We start from the raw sequence: 15,648 nt of genomic DNA, 5'->3' as shown, positions 1-15,648 counted from the left end.
GGTGGCGACATCAATATAGATTCTTTAACTTCATCTCATGAACAGCGTGAATTAAATATGGTTTTGGATTGTAACGGTTTTCGAAACGTCATCTTGGAGCCAACAAGAATGCATACAGGCTCATCTATCGATGTTTTTATCACCAATGTTCTGTGTACATTCACACAATCTGGTGTAATCTGTGCTCAACTGAGTGATCACTTACCAATTTTTCTCTTTGCTGATCGTGCAAACAAGCGTCAACGAAAGAAGCAAATAGTTCAAACATACCAAACGAAAAACCCAGATACCTTAGAACTATTCAGAGCCAAACTTAGGGAAGTGTCCTGGAATTGCGTGTACGAAATTAATTATCCAGATTTTGCGTATGATACTTTCATAAAGATAATTACAAGCATATATTTAGAGTGCTTTCCTGAAAGAACTTGCAAAAAGTCAAGGAAAGCTCGTAAACCGTGGATCAACAGAGACTGCCTCGAAATGATAACAAAGAAAAACAAACTCTACAGCCGTTTCCTTTCTTCAAGAGCTCCCGATGACCTTAAAGCTTTTAAAAATTTCAGAAACCAGGTAACATCATTTCTTCGCCAAGCAAAGAAAGATTACATGAATAAGCTATTCAACTCCAATACAGTAAGACGAAGCGATCTTGTTTGGAAGGAAATTAACAATATCTTAAACCCTCAAAGAGACCCCCAAACTTGTACATCGATCAAAATAGGCGACTGCGCGTTATCCGGAAGGCAGCTGGCCAATCGCTTCAACGATCACTTTATTTCAGTTGTGAGGAGTGCTCATGATCAACGCTCTGCAGAATATCTAAAATTTCGTACCACTGAAACTGCGTTTCTGTCGCCGACAGATAAGCATGAGATTCAAAGTCACTTCGCAACCCTCCGTAATAGCAGGTCTCGTGATATAGATGGCTTCCAGGTGCAACCCTTTAAATATGTCATTGATATTATCAGCCAAGTTTTAGAGTACATATTCAATATCTGCCTAGAAAACGGAGTATTCCCAAAGCGGATGCAAATGGCTAGGGTTTCTGTTATCTATAAAAGCGGTGACAGAAACGACCTCTCTAACTATCGTCCAATATCGATACTTCCCGTCTTCTCAAAATGTATAGAAAAGGTGATGTTTAAACGTATTGCTAGCTTTAGTAAAAAACACAACGTAATAACTACATGTCAGCATGGTTTCAGAGAAGGCAGGTCAACAGAGAGCGCCCTTCTTGTGCAGAAAGAATTAATACTGGAATCATTTGAAAAGAGGGAGCTTGTTCTGGGCATATTCGTTGATTTTTCAAAAGCGTTCGACCGGATCAACTATGAGACTTTAATAGCCAAGCTGGACATATACGGTTTTCGGGGCGTCTTTCTTCAGTTAATCCGATCTTACTTAACCTTCCGTTGTCAGCAGGTCAAGATTGACAATCAGCTTTCCGATATACAGGCTCTACGAGCTGGTGTTCCTCAAGGCAGCATATTGGGTCCACTGCTATTTATTCTTTACATAAATGATGTTACTAGTCTAGATAACAAATGCACATTTTTAATGTATGCTGATGACACCAGCCTATTTTTTAAATCAACTAATGTATATGATCTCTTTGGGCAGGCAAATCAGTGTTTACTTTCCCTTCATGAATGGACAGCCATTAACTCCTTGGAAATTAATACCAAAAAAACCAAAGCAATGCTTTTCCGTCCCAAAAATAGGATCATTGATTTCCTGGGATTATCGCTGTGGCTAGGTTCGGTAAAAATTGAGCTCGTCCCGGAATTTAAAAGCCTTGGAGTGTATTTTAATGAACATTTATCATGGAATAAACATGTAGATACTACGATTATCAAAATAGGTAAGGTAGTGGGTATTCTTTCCAGGCTTCGGTATTGCTTACCGCAATCTGTAAAAAAAATTATCTTTCATTCCCTATTTTCTTCTGTTTTAGAATACTGCTTTTTGGTTTGGGGGACCACCACCTTTTCGAATGTTAGCAAGCTTCATGGATTACAGAAACGAGCCCTTAGAATCATCGTCAACGTTTCTCGAGACGCACCAACAGAAGCGATTTTTTGTAAATTGAATATAATTCCTATCCCGCAGCAATATGAACAAACTTTATTAAGGCGCTACAGGACTACAGCCATAAACACAGCTATCTTCTTCAAGGAACTCTACAGACTTGAACGCAAGTCTCACAATTACAGCACTCGTACAAAAAATCATTTCGTCATTCCAGAAACCCGAAGAAATTACGGACGGCAGAGCATTAGTTACACCTCGCCTCTTCTTCTAAACAGAATTCAATAGTTACAGTGTGCAGATAACGCTATTACTTTTATTACCTCACTGAAAGTGTGCATTTCTGTAAATATGTTTTCCACACTGCGTGTATGTTTTTTCTTCCTTGCCGCAATCGTATGTCACCTTTTCTACAGTATTTAGTTAAACATTATATGAAAGTGCCATTTCGCCCTGTTGTTTCTGTTAAAATTATATTTCATTGCATAGTCAACTCATACGCCGAAGTTACCAAGTTTTTGTAAGGTGCGCAGCCCCTCGTCAAGCCGTTAGTAGGCTTTTTGGCTGCGCCCCTAGCATCCTTGTGATGTTGAAATAAAGATGACTTGACTTGACTTGACTTTTAGGCCAGCTGCGTATGCGGTGCTGCCCTGCTGCCATGGGTCCTTCGAGAACATGGACGCTGGCTTTTGTAGGCAGATATACTGATGACGGCTCTTGGAGTGGAGATGCGTCGAAGCAGTGTGGTATCATAAGATGCGGTGGTCAGGACACTTGAAGATCCCTTAGCGATACAGCACCTACTGTAATAACAGTAGATTTTTTCTTAAGCCAGCTGCGTATGCGGTGCTGCACTTCTGCCAGTGGGTCCTTCTAGGCCGTGCACGCTGGCTTTTGTAGGCAGAACCACTGATGACAGCTCTTGGGGTGGAGGTGCGTCGAAACAGTGTGGTATCATAAACCAGTTGCGGTAGTCAGCACACTTGAAGATCCTGGAGCGATATGGCTCCTACTGTAATAACAGGGGTGGATTTTCTTTTAGGCCAGCTGCTTATGCGGAGCTGCCCTGCTGCCAGTGTGTCCTTCGAGAGCGTGCATGCTGGCTTTTATAGACAGATCCACGGAACAGATCTTGGGGTGGAGATGCGCCGAAGCAGTGCGGTCTCATAACCATGATTCCGTAGTCAGCACACTTGAAGGTCACGGAGCGATATGGCTCCTACTGTAATAACAGGAATAGGTGTTCTTTTAGGCCAGCTGTTCATGCGGTGCTGTCCTGCTGCCAGTGTGTCCTTCGAGACCGTGAACGCTGGCTTTTGTAGGCAGATCTACTGATGACAGCTCTTGGGGTGGAGATGCGTCGAAGCAGTGGGGTATCAGAACCCAGATGCGGTAGTCAGCACACTTGAAGATCCCGGAGCGATACGGCTCCTACTGTAATAACAGGTGTAGCTTTTCTTTGAGGCCCGCTGCTTATGTGGAGCTCCCCTGCTGCCAGTGGGACCTTCGAGACCGTGCACGCTGGCTTTTGTATGCAGATCTGCTGATGACAGCTCTTGGGGTGGAGATGCGTCGAAGCAGTGAGGTGACATAACTCAAATGCGGTAGTCAGCACACTTTATTATCCCAGAACGATGCGGCTCCTATTCTAATAACAGGAGTAGATTTTCTTTTAGGCTAGCTGCTTATGCGGAGCTGCCCTGCTCCCAGTGTGTCTTTCGAGAGCGTGCATGCTGGCTTTTATAGGCAGATCAACGGAACAGATCTTGGGGTGGAGATGCGCCGAAGCAGTGCGGTCTCATAACTCCGATGCCGTAGTCAGCACACTTGAAGATACCGGAGCGATATGGCTCCTATGTAATAACAGGATATCTTTTAGGTCAGCTGATGATGCGGTGCTGCCTTGCTGCAAGTGTGTCCTTCGAGACCGTGCACGCTGGGTTTTATAGGCAGATCCACTGAACAGATCTTGGGGTCGAGATGAGTCGAATCAGTGTGGTATCGTAACCCAGATGCGGTAGTCAGCAAACTTGAAGATCCCGGAGCGATATGGCTCCTACTGTAATAACAGGAATAGGTGTTCTTTTAGGCCAGCTGTTCATGCAGTGCTGTCCTGCTGCCAGTGTGTCTATTTATTTATTTACACATTACTGCTAGCCTCTAGGTGAGGCTGTAAGCATTAGCGGGAGAAGAAAAAAAAACATAAGTGACATGCGCAAATCGAATCAAGGCACAACACGCTGCCTTCAACAAATGAGATGCACTCACAAGCAAAAATAGATGAAGGAAAGTTGCGTGCAGAAACCCCCCCAAAAAAATCTCAAGAACACTCCGTAATCATCAATTACTATCTGACCGCATTCTGACAGCATTCATAAATGATTCAGTTGTAGGGCATTCAACAATGCTGGCCGGAAGCCGGTTCCACTCACGGAGAGTTTTCGGAAAAAAAGAGTTAGCGAGGGTTCGAGTGTGGCAGGAATAATCCTTAAGTTTTTTGCTATGATGCGATCGGGTGGTTCGTCGGTGTACAGGCTCTATGTAATCGTGTTTTCTCATACCTAGTTTATCATGAAACAGCAAGTGCATGTATTTTAATCGATCATACTGACGCCGTTTTTGTAAATTGTCTAAACCTGCCTTTTTTACTAGAGTACTCGCGGAAGTACGCCAGCTATATGATCGGTATATAAACCTAGCTGCTTTCTTTTGTACAGATTCGAGCTTGTCTATGTTGCCACGAGTGTGCGGGTCCCAAACAATTGATCCATACTCTAGAACTGGTCGAACTAAGGTTTTATATGCTATTATTTTAACTTCGTTTGTACATTGTCGCAGAGTTCTTCTTAAATAACCTAATTTCCGCATGGCCCTCTTCACAATATCCGATATATGTTCATTCCACCTTGGATCCGATGTTATGATTATGCCAAGGTATTCACAGTTGTTTACCACTGCGAGAGTGCTGCTGCCTATGGAATATGAGAAATTTAATGGCTGCCTTTTGCATGTTACAGTCATCGGAACAGATTTTTTTGTGTTTATTGACATCTGCCAGTCTGAGCACCAGGTTGCAATCCTTGCTAAGGCACTATTAAGTAGAGCGTGATCGCTGGAGTTGTGAATTTCGTGATAGATTATGCAGTCATCGGCGTATAGCTTGATTTTAACGGGTAGGTTATGAACTATGTCGTTAATAAATATTAAAAAGAATAAGGGCCCGAGAACAGATCCCTGCGGTATACCGGACTTGACAGGCGCAGGAGCAGAGCACACGTGATCTATTCTGACGCATTGGGATCGGCCACATAGGTAAGCTTCGATCCATGCAAGAAGAGAATTGTTTTTCCGCAGCGGTTCTAGTTTTGAAAGAAGTTTAGTGTGAGAGACGCGATCAAAAGCCTTTTCAAAATCAAGAAATATAATGTCGATTTGGCTTTGAATGTCAATGGCTGTTGCGAAATCGTGAGTTAGCTCCAGGAGTGCTGTTACTGTGGAGAGTCCTTTTCAGAACCCATGTTGCCTGCTGTCGATTAGATTATTATGTTCAACAAATGTTGAGATATGATTAAAAATAATGTGCTCAAGAACCTTAGAACATGTACACAATAATGATATTGGCCTATAAGACGAAAGTAATGATGAATTATCTGCTTTGGGTATCGGCACGATTTTACTGCATTTCCAATCAAAGGGGAGTTCTGCTTTAGTCAAAGAAAGATTGAACATAATACATAAATATTTACTGCACCACTCGGCATACCTAACAAGGAAAGCATTGGGTATACCATCAGCACCTGGTGACTTTTTGTTGTCGATATTCAGCAGTAACGACAGAAGGCCCTGTTCAGAAACAATAACATTAAAAATTGGCAGACAGTGTAACACTAAGTCGGGATGTGGTTTCTTACCATCATCTTTTGTGAATACTGAACAGAAAAATTGATTAAAAGCAGATGCCACTTGCGGTTGTGACGTTATTGTTTCGCCATTTGTACACAATTAGTATGTTATTTTCTTTTTAGGAGACAAATGCCGATAGAACTTTTCTGGCGCGGTGAGCAGAAAGCTCTTCATGGTGACGTTGAAATAGTAGTCCTTGTTCCTTTTTATGCATTCCTTTACCTGCGTACGTAGCACACAGAGCTTATTTTTGTTGGCCGCTGAAGGAGAAAGCCGGGTTTGCTTTCTTAACTTTTTTGTTTTTCGCTCTAGCCGAATAACTTCTTTAGTCATCCAAGGACTAGTATTTCGTACTCGTTTCGTCAAAGCCGGCACAAAATCATTCACGCACTTCATAACAAGACTCTTGAAAAAACACCACAGAGCATCAACAGAGCAATCGGTAGATTCACTTAAAGCAACAAAATCTGAGAACGAACTGTCCAACAAATCTAAGATAGCAACGTCGTTGGCACGTGCGAATTGCGGGACTACGCGTACGTCTTTGGTTTTCTTAGCAGCAGGAGCGCATGCGATATTCAGCGATACCATCTTATGGTCAGATATGCCATCGTAGACATGCGTAACCGGATTTCGGCAAAGCAGGCTGCTGCTCACGAGGAAAAGATCTAAAATTGATTTAGCGTCTTTTTGTATGCGGGTGGGTTCTTTAACTAGTTGAGTAAAGTTGTGAAAAAAGAATAAATCTACAAATGGCTCAGAAATGACAGATAGTGGTTCAGGAAATTCACTGTCCCACTTGATGGAAGGCATATTAAAATCTCCAGCAAGTACTGTGTTGCAAGTAGCAATGTTACTAGAGCATAGGAATTCATTCAGTGCTTCAAAAAATGCCCTGTTGCTATCTGGCGGCCGGTACAATGTACCTACAATCAAGGTAAATTCGGTTAAAGAAACCTTTAGCAGTATGCATTCGATATCAGGTATGTCGGGAAGACTGGTTACATGCAATGACTCTCGGAAAATAATTGCGACGCCACCGCCCCGAAAGTTCCTATCTTTGCGAAGCATTCGGTAGCCTACGGGTACTATTTCAGCGCTCTCGATATCCGTGTGCAGCCAGGTTTCTGTTAGGCCTACGATATGTGGCCTGTGTGTGAGCACGATACTTTCTAGGTCAACTGTTTTATTAACGATGCTTCGCGCATTTAGCTGAATACTCACAAACGACCTGCCTCGGGGGCTACGGTTCATGTACTCTGTTTATCTTTCCGGCTAACTGGAACTCGGATCTTTCGTTCCTCGTCCCATTCGAACAAGTCGTTGTCTATCTTAAGCTTGTCGTATATGAGCTTGACTTTTTGACCATTCTTTTTGTTAGAAGCGGCACTGTCCCACAGTTGCTTTCTTTTCATTCTTGTGGCTGCGGAAAAATCCTCCGAGACAGACACACTTCCGTTCTTTAGCTTAAAGCAATTCTTTAGGATATTCATTTTTTCACGGTGGTCGTAGAACTTTATGATTACCGGTCGTACTTTGTCGGGTTGTTTCCGACCAATTCTATGTATTCGTTCGACCGAACTGACGTGTGCACCTAGAATTTCTGTGAAGACATCCTTGAGGACCGATTCCTCGAGATCTTCATGCGTCTCATTTTCCTTTTCCTTTACACCGAACACCAGAAGATTATTACGCCTACTGCGGTCCTCCAAATCTGTAAGCTTGAGTTCTAAGCCCTGAACCTTCTTCTCTAAGCTCCGAGCTACTGAACATACTTCGGAAATAGCTGAAACCGAGTCTTCATAAATTTTAAGGCGCGATTCAATGTCGTCTAGCCTGTTTCTTATTTGTTTCTGTCCCTCTAAAAGTTCGCCCAGTAGTTGCTCAGTTGACGGGCCCGGGTTCGGCTCGACATCACCACAAATTATAAGCACTGAAAAAACGAAGTCGGAGGCAACGGCACACATTGTGCATATACACTCGGGGCACGTCAGCTGGAACAAGTAAGGATTGCTAGACTTAAAGGTACAGGAAGCTTTACTGACCTGTATGAAAAACATGAACGGATTTGAGACGGTGTTGACCGAAGGCCAGCTGACGTGCCCACAGAGGAACCGTGGTGGTGGCAAGCTATTTAAGCTCCAGCTGTCTGATGACGTCGACCAGCTTGCACGTGATGCCGCCCACTTATCTTCACAAAAGATTGCCTCAGGTGCGTGATCGGCTTGAAATGTCGGTGTGTCGATGGTGAAGCATGCCGTGTCTTGATCTGCGCTGACCTTCGCCGCCAAGCTGAGGAAGCAAATCTGTATGAAAAACATGAACGAATTTGAGACGGTGTTGACCGAAGGCCAGCTGACGTGCCCACTGAGGAACCGTGGTGGTGCCAGGCTATTTAAGCTCCAGCTGTCTGATGACGTCGACCAGCTTGCACGTGATGCCGCCCACTTATCTTCACAAAAGATTGCCTCAGGTGCGTGATCGGCTTGAAATGTCGGTGTGTCGATGGTCCTTCGACACCGTGCACGCTCGCTTTTGTAGGCAGATCTACTGATAACAGCTCTTGGGGTGGAGATGCGTCGAAGCATTTTGGTATCATAACCCAGATGCGGTAGCCAGCACCCTTGAAGATGCCGGAGCGATACGGCTCCTACTGTAATAACAGGAGTAGATTTTCTTTTAGGCCCGCTGCTTATGCGGAGCTGCCCTGCTGCCAGTGGGTCCTTCGAGACCATGCACGCTGGCTTTTACCGGCAGATCCACTGAACAGATCTTGGGGTCGAGATGCGTGGAATCAGTGTGGTATCATAACCCAGATGCGGTAGTCAGCACCCTTGAAGATCCCAGAGCGATATGGCTCCTATTGTAATAACAGGAATAGCTGTTCTTTTAGGCCAGCTGTTCATGCGGTGCTGTCCTGCTGCCAGTGTGTCCGTCGACACCGTGCACGCTCGCTTTTATAGGCAGATCTACTGATAACAGCTCTTGGGGTGGAGACGCGTCGAAGCATTTTGGTATCATAACCCAGATGCGGTAGCCAGCACCCTTGAAGATGCCGGAGCGATACGGCTCCAACTGTAATAACAGGAGTAGATTTTCTTTTAGGCCCGCTGCTTATGCAGAGCTGCCCTGCTGCCAGTGGGTCCTTCGAGACCGTGCACGCTGACATTTATATGCAGATCTTCTGATGACAGCTCTTGGGGTGGAGATGCGTCGAAGCAGTGTGGTGTCATAAGTCAAATGCGGTAGTCAGCACACTAAGATCCCAGAGCGATACGGCTCCTACTCTAATAACAGGACTAGACTTTTCTTTTATGCCAGCTGCTTATGCGGTGCTGCCCTGCTGCCATGGGTCCTTCGAGAACGTGCACGCTGGCTTTTTTAACTTGCAAGAGTGGCAGATCGGGTTAGTTGGTAATTTTCCATAATGCGATACAGCGCGAATAAAGACGGGGACGAAGCGTGGTGTCTTGTCTCGCTTCGTCCCCGTCTTTATTCGCGCTGTATCGCATTATGGCTTTTTTAGGCAGATCTACTGATGACGGCTTTTGGAGTGGAGATGCGTCGAAGCAGTGTGGTATTATAAGATGCGGGGGTCAGGACACTTGAAGATCCCTTAGCGATACAGCACCTACTGTAAGAACAGTAGATTTTCTCTTAAGCCAGCTGCGTATGCGGTGCTGCACTTCTGCCAGTGGGTCCTTCTAGGCCGTGCACGCTGGCTTTTGTAGGCAGAACCACTGATGACAGCTCTTGGGGTGGAGATGCGTCGAAACAGTGTGGTATCATAACCCAGTTGCGGTAGTCAGCACACGTGAAGATTCTGGAGCGATATGGCTCCTACTGCAATAACAGGAGGGGATTTTCTTCTAGGCCAGCTGCTTATGCGGAGCTGCCCTGCTGCCAGTGTGTCCTTCGAGAGCGTGCATGCTGGCTTTTATAGGCAGATCCACGGAACAGATCTTGGGGTGGAGATGCGCCGAAGCAGTGCGGTCTCCTAACCCTGATGCCGTAGTCAGCACACATGAAGATCCCGGAGCGATACGGCTCCTACTGTCATAACAGGAGATGTTTTTGTTTAGTTCAGCTGCATATGCCGTGCTGCCCTGTTGCCAGTGGGTTCTTCGTGACCGCGCACGCTGGCTTTTGTAGGCAGATCTAAAGATGACAGCTCTTTGGGGTGGAGATGCGCCGAAGCAGTGTGTTATCATAACCCAGATGCGGTAGTCCTACAGTCTTGAAGATCCTGGAGCGATTTGGCTCCTATGTAATAACAGGATATCTTTAAGGCCAGCTGATCATGCGGTGCTGCCTTGCTGCAAGTGTGTCCTTCGAGACAGTGCACGCTGGCTTTTATAGGCAGATCCACTGAACAGATCTTGAGGTCAAGATGAGTCGAATCAGTGTGGTATCATAACCCAGATGCGGTAGTCAGCACACTTGAAGATCCCGGAGCGGTATGGCTCCTACTGTAATAACAGGAATAGGTGTTCTTTTAGGCCAGCTGTTCATGCGGTGCTGTCCTGCTGCCAGTGTGTCCTTCGAGGCCATGCACGCTGGCTTTTGGAGGCACAGCCACTGATGACAGCTCTTGGGGTGAAGATGCGTCGAATCAATGTTGTATCATAACCCAGATGCGGTAGTCAGCACACTTGAAGATCCCGGAGCGATACGGCTCCTACTGTAATAACAGGAGTAGATTTTCTTTTAGGCCAGCTGCGTACGCGGTGCTGCCCTGCTGCCAGTGGGTCCTTCGAGACCGTGCACGCTAGCTTTTGTAGGCAGATCTACTGATGACAGCTCTTGGGGTAGAGATGCGTCGAAGCAGTGTGGTATCATAAGACAGATGCGGTAGTCAGCACACTTGAAGATCCCGGAGCGATACGGCTCCTACTGTAATAACAGGAGTAGATTTTCTTTTAGGCCAGCTGCGCATGCGGTGCTCCCCTTCTGCCGGTGTGTCCTTCGAGACCGTGCACGGTGGCTTTTGTAGGCAGATCTATTGATGACAGCTCTTGGAGTGGAGATGCGTCGAAGCAGTGTGGTATCATAACATAGATGAGGTAGTCAGCACACTTGAAGATCCCTTAGCGATACAGCACCTACTGTAATAACAGTAGATTTTCTCTTGAGCAAGCTGCGTATGCGGTGCTGTCCTGCTGCGAGTGGGTCCTTCGAGATCTTGCACGCTGGCTTTTGTAGGCAGAACCACTGATGACAGCTCTTTGGGTGGAGATGAGTCGAAACAGTGCGGTATCATAACCCAGATGCGGTAGTCAGCACACTTGAAGATTTCAGACAAAAATGGTAATAGCGCTGATATTAGACGTACACAAGAAAGACTGACACAGGACATGAGCTAACTTCATCTGATTTTATTCACTGCAAAGCCAACAAATATATGAAAATTCAAGGCATGCGCAAACAACACCTACACAACTGGCATCAACAAAACCGTTCAAGAAATGATATCTCATTCTTGAAAAGGCGAACCGAGGTATCACTCACGCAATCTACTCCCCTCTTCCTAATGTGGAATGCTTCCAGAAGTTCCCTCGCCTTCGTATCTCCACTCCTGCCCAGAATCTTTATCTCCCGAAGCCGTGGCTCACACTTCTTGCATTGCTGGCATCTTTTTTGGCCCGGCCCATGTTCTGCGGCACGATTACAAGATCCTGGAGCGATACGGCTCCTACTGTAATAACAGGAGTAGATTTTCTTTTAGGCCAGCTGCTTATGCGGAGCTGCCCTGCTGCCAGTGTGTCCTTCGATACCGCGCATGCTGGCTTTTATAGGCAGATCCACGGAACAGATCTTGGGGTGGAGATGCGCCGAAGCAGTGCGGTCTCATAACCCCGATGCCGTAGTCAGCACACTTGAAGATCCCGGAGTGATACGGCTTCTACTGTAATAACAGGAGATATTTTTTAGGCCAGCTGCATATGCCGTGCTTCCCTGTTGCCAGAGGGTTCTTCGTGACCGTGCACGCTGGCTTTTGTAGGCAGATCTAATGATTACAGCTCTTGGGGTGGAGATGCGTCGAAGCAGTGTGTTATCATAACCCAGATGCGGTAGTCCTTACTCTTGAAGATCCTGGAGCGATATGGCTCCTATGTAATAACAGAATATCTTTTAGGCCAGCTGATCATGCGGTGCTGCCCTGCTGCAAGTGTGTCCTTCGGCAACGTGCACGCTAAATTTTGTAGGCATATCTACTGATCACAGCTCTTGGGGTGGAGATGCATCGAAGTAGTATAGTTCCTTAACCCTGATGCGGTAGTCAGCATACTTGAAGATCCCGGAGCGATATGGCTCCTACTGTAATAACAGGAATAGGTGTTCTTTTTGGACAGCTGTTCATGCGGTGCTGTCCTGCTGCCAGTGTGTCCTTCGACACCGTGCACGCTGGCTTTTGTAGACAGATGTACTGATCACAGCTCTTGGGGTGGAGATGCCTCGAAGAAGTATGGTTTCTTAACCCTGATGCGGTAGTCAGCATACTTGAAGATCCCGGAGCGATATGGCTCCTACTGTAATAACAGGAATAGGTGTTCTTTTACGCCAGCTGCTTATGCGGAGCTGCCCTGCTGCCAGTGTGTCCTTCGAGACCGTGCATGCTGGCTTTTATAGGCAGATCCACGAAACAGATCTTGGGGTGGAGATGCGCCGAAGCAGTGCGGTCTCATAACCCCGATGCCGTAGTCAGCACACTTGAAGATCCCGGAGTGATACGGCTTCTACTGTAATAACAGGAGAAGATATTCTTTAGGCCAGCTGCATATGCCGTGCTTCCCTGTTGCCAGAGGGTTCTTCGTGACCGTGCACGCTGGCTTTTGTAGGCAGATCTAATGATTACAGCTCTTGGGGTGGAGATGCGTCGAAGCAGTGTTTTATCATAACCCAGAGGCGGTAGTCCTGCAGTCTTGAAGATCCCGGAGCGATATTGCTCCTATGTAATAACAGGATATCTTTTAGGCCAGATGATCATGTGGTGCTGCCTTGCTGCAAGTGTGTCCTTCGAGACAGTGCACGCTGGCTTTTATAGGCAGATCCACTGAACAGATCTTGGGGTCAAGATGAGTCGAATCAGTGTGGTATCATAACCCAGATGCGGTAGTCAGACACTTGAAGATCCCTGAGCGATATGGCTCGTACTGTAATAACAGAAATAGGTGTTCTTTTAGGCCAGCTGTTCATGCGGTGCTGTCCTGCTGCCAGTGTGTCCTTCGACAACGTGCACGCTGGCTTTTGTAGGCAGATCTACTGATCACAGCTCTTGGGGTGGAGATGCATCGAAGCAGTATAGTTTCTTAACCTTGATGCGGTAGTCAGCATACTTGAAGATCCCGTAGCGATATGGCTCCTACTGTAATAACAGGAATAGGTGTTCTTTTAGGCCAGCTGTTCATGCGGTGCTGTCCTGCTGCCAGTGTGTCCTTCGAGACCGTGAACGCTGGCTTTTGTAGGCAGATCTACTGATGACAGCTCTTGGGGTGGAGATGCGTCGAAGCAGTGGGGTATCAGAACCCAGATGCGGTAGTCAGCACACTTGAAGATCCCGGAGCGATACGGCTCCTACCGTAATAACAGGTGTAGCTTTTCTTTGAGGCCCGTTGCTTATGTGGAGCTCCACTGTTGCCAGTGGGTCCTTTGAGACCGTGCACGCTGGCTTTTTTATGCAGATCTGCTGATGACAGCTCTTGGGGTGGAGATGCGTCGAAGCAGTGAGGTGTTAACTCAAATGCGGTAGTCAGCACACTTTAATATCCCAGAACGATGCGGCTCCTATTCTAATAACAGGAGTAGATTTTCTTTTAGGCTAGTTGCTTATGCGGAGCTGCCTTGCTCCCAGTGTGTCCTTCGAGAGCGTGCATGCTAGCTTTTATAGGCAGATCAACGGAACAGATCTTGGGGTGGAGATGCGCCGAAGCAGTGCGGTCTCATAACTCCGATGCCGTAGTCAGCACACTTGAAGATACCGGAGCGATATGGCTCCTAACGCTGGGATAACGCTGGGATTTCCAATAATGTTTCCTGGAACAAACATATTGATACCATCTCGGCAAATGCTCTGCGCAAAATATTCTTCTTGAGGCGTGCACTACGGTTCGCTACTCCTGAAACGCGTTTCCTTGCGTATAACACTATTGTGCGGCCAATCTTAGAATATGCCGTAATGATCTGGGACCCATATACCAAGATTAACATTAACAAATTAGAAAGGATTCAAAAGAAAGCAGTAAGATTTATTTATAATTCCTATGGTCGCACTTCTATCACTAATCTTATTAAAAAGAGTGGCTTACCATCCGTTACTGATAGAAACCGTATCTGTCGTTTGAAATTCTTTTTCCAGTTAATTCATGGGCAATACAACATTGACATCTCGAAAATTGTTAGTTACTCTAGTGGTTATGCAACACGCCTGAGACATTCTCTTTCCGTAAAACCTTTATCCACAAGAACAAACTGCTACAAATATTCCTATTTTCCTAGAACTATTACCGAATGGAACAACCTTGCTGGTCATAGAGTCGAAGAGAATAATTTGTCCCATTTTGAGGCGCTGCTGCAACAAGTGACGAAATTTTGAATGTTCGGTTGATGAGTAATTTGTTGAGATTTACTTAATTATATGCTTGGCTCTATGACTTCAGTATATATATTCTGAGGTTGTGAAAAGATACAGTACAGTGTGATGTACTAATTTCGTTGCTGTGACGCCTTGTCTGCTGTATTTCCTTTTTTTTTGTCCTTTGGTGTTACACAAATTATGTACCCACCTGCGATGGTCTTGTTGTTATAAGACCGCAGTATTTATAAATAAATAAAATAAATAAATAAACAGGATGTCTTTTAGGTCAGCTGATGATGCGCTGCTGCCTTGCTGCAAGTGTGTCCTTCGAGACCGTGTACGCTGGGTTTTCTAGGCAGATCCACTGAACAGATCTTGGGGTCGAGATGAGTCGAATCAGTGTTGTATCGTAACCCAGATGCGGTAGTCAGCCAACTTGATAGTTGTTTACCACTGCGAGAGTGCTGCTGCCTATAGAATATGAGAAATTTAATGGCTGCCTTTTGCGTGTTACGGTCATCGGAACAGATTTTTTTGTGTTTATTGACATCTGCCAGTCTGAGCACTAGGTTGCAATCCTTGCTAAGGCACTATTAAGTAGAGCCTGATCGCGGGAGTTGTGAATTTCGTGATAGATTATGCAGTCATCGGCGTATAGCTTGATTTCAACGGGTAGGTCATGAACTATGTCGTTAATAAATATTAAAAAGAATAAGGGCCCGAGAACAGATCCCTGCGGTATACCGGACTTTACAGGCGCAGGAGCAGAGCACACGTGATCTATTCTGACGCATTGGGATCGGCCACATAGGTAAGCTTCGATCCATGCAAGAAGAGAATTGTTTTTCCGCAGCGGTTCTAGTTTTGAAAGAAGTTTAGGGTGAGAGACGCGATCAAAAGCCTTTTCAAAATCAAGAAATATAATGTCGATTTGGCTTTGAATGTCAATGGCTGTTGCGAAATCGTGAGTTAGCTCCAGGAGTGCTGTTACTGTGGAGAGTCCTTTTCGGAACCCATGTTGCCTGCTGTCGATTAGATTATTATGTTCAACAAATGTCGAGATATGATTAAAAATAATGTGCTCAAGAACCTTGGAACATGTACACAATAATGATATTGGCCTATAAGACGAAAGTAATGAT

General features: G+C 45.6%; 1 protein-coding gene across 1 annotated transcript in view; it reads right to left on the bottom strand.

The window, feature by feature from the left end:
- Positions 1–7,181: 7,181 nt before the first annotated feature.
- The window catches only part of LOC144095668 (uncharacterized), a 144,065-nt gene continuing 135,598 nt past the window's right edge, over positions 7,182–15,648 (bottom strand). The window contains exon 2 of the mRNA XM_077629338.1: positions 7,182–8,025. Within this exon, the coding sequence (XP_077485464.1) occupies positions 7,182–8,025 (844 nt within the window). The remainder of the gene's footprint in view (positions 8,026–15,648) is intronic.

The sequence above is a fragment of the Amblyomma americanum genome, chromosome 6 (genome assembly GCF_052857255.1).
Source record: "Amblyomma americanum isolate KBUSLIRL-KWMA chromosome 6, ASM5285725v1, whole genome shotgun sequence".
Taxonomy (NCBI): domain Eukaryota; kingdom Metazoa; phylum Arthropoda; class Arachnida; order Ixodida; family Ixodidae; genus Amblyomma; species Amblyomma americanum.
The sequence above is the reverse complement of the archived record's forward strand: the minus strand, read 5'-3'. Positions and strand labels throughout refer to the sequence as shown.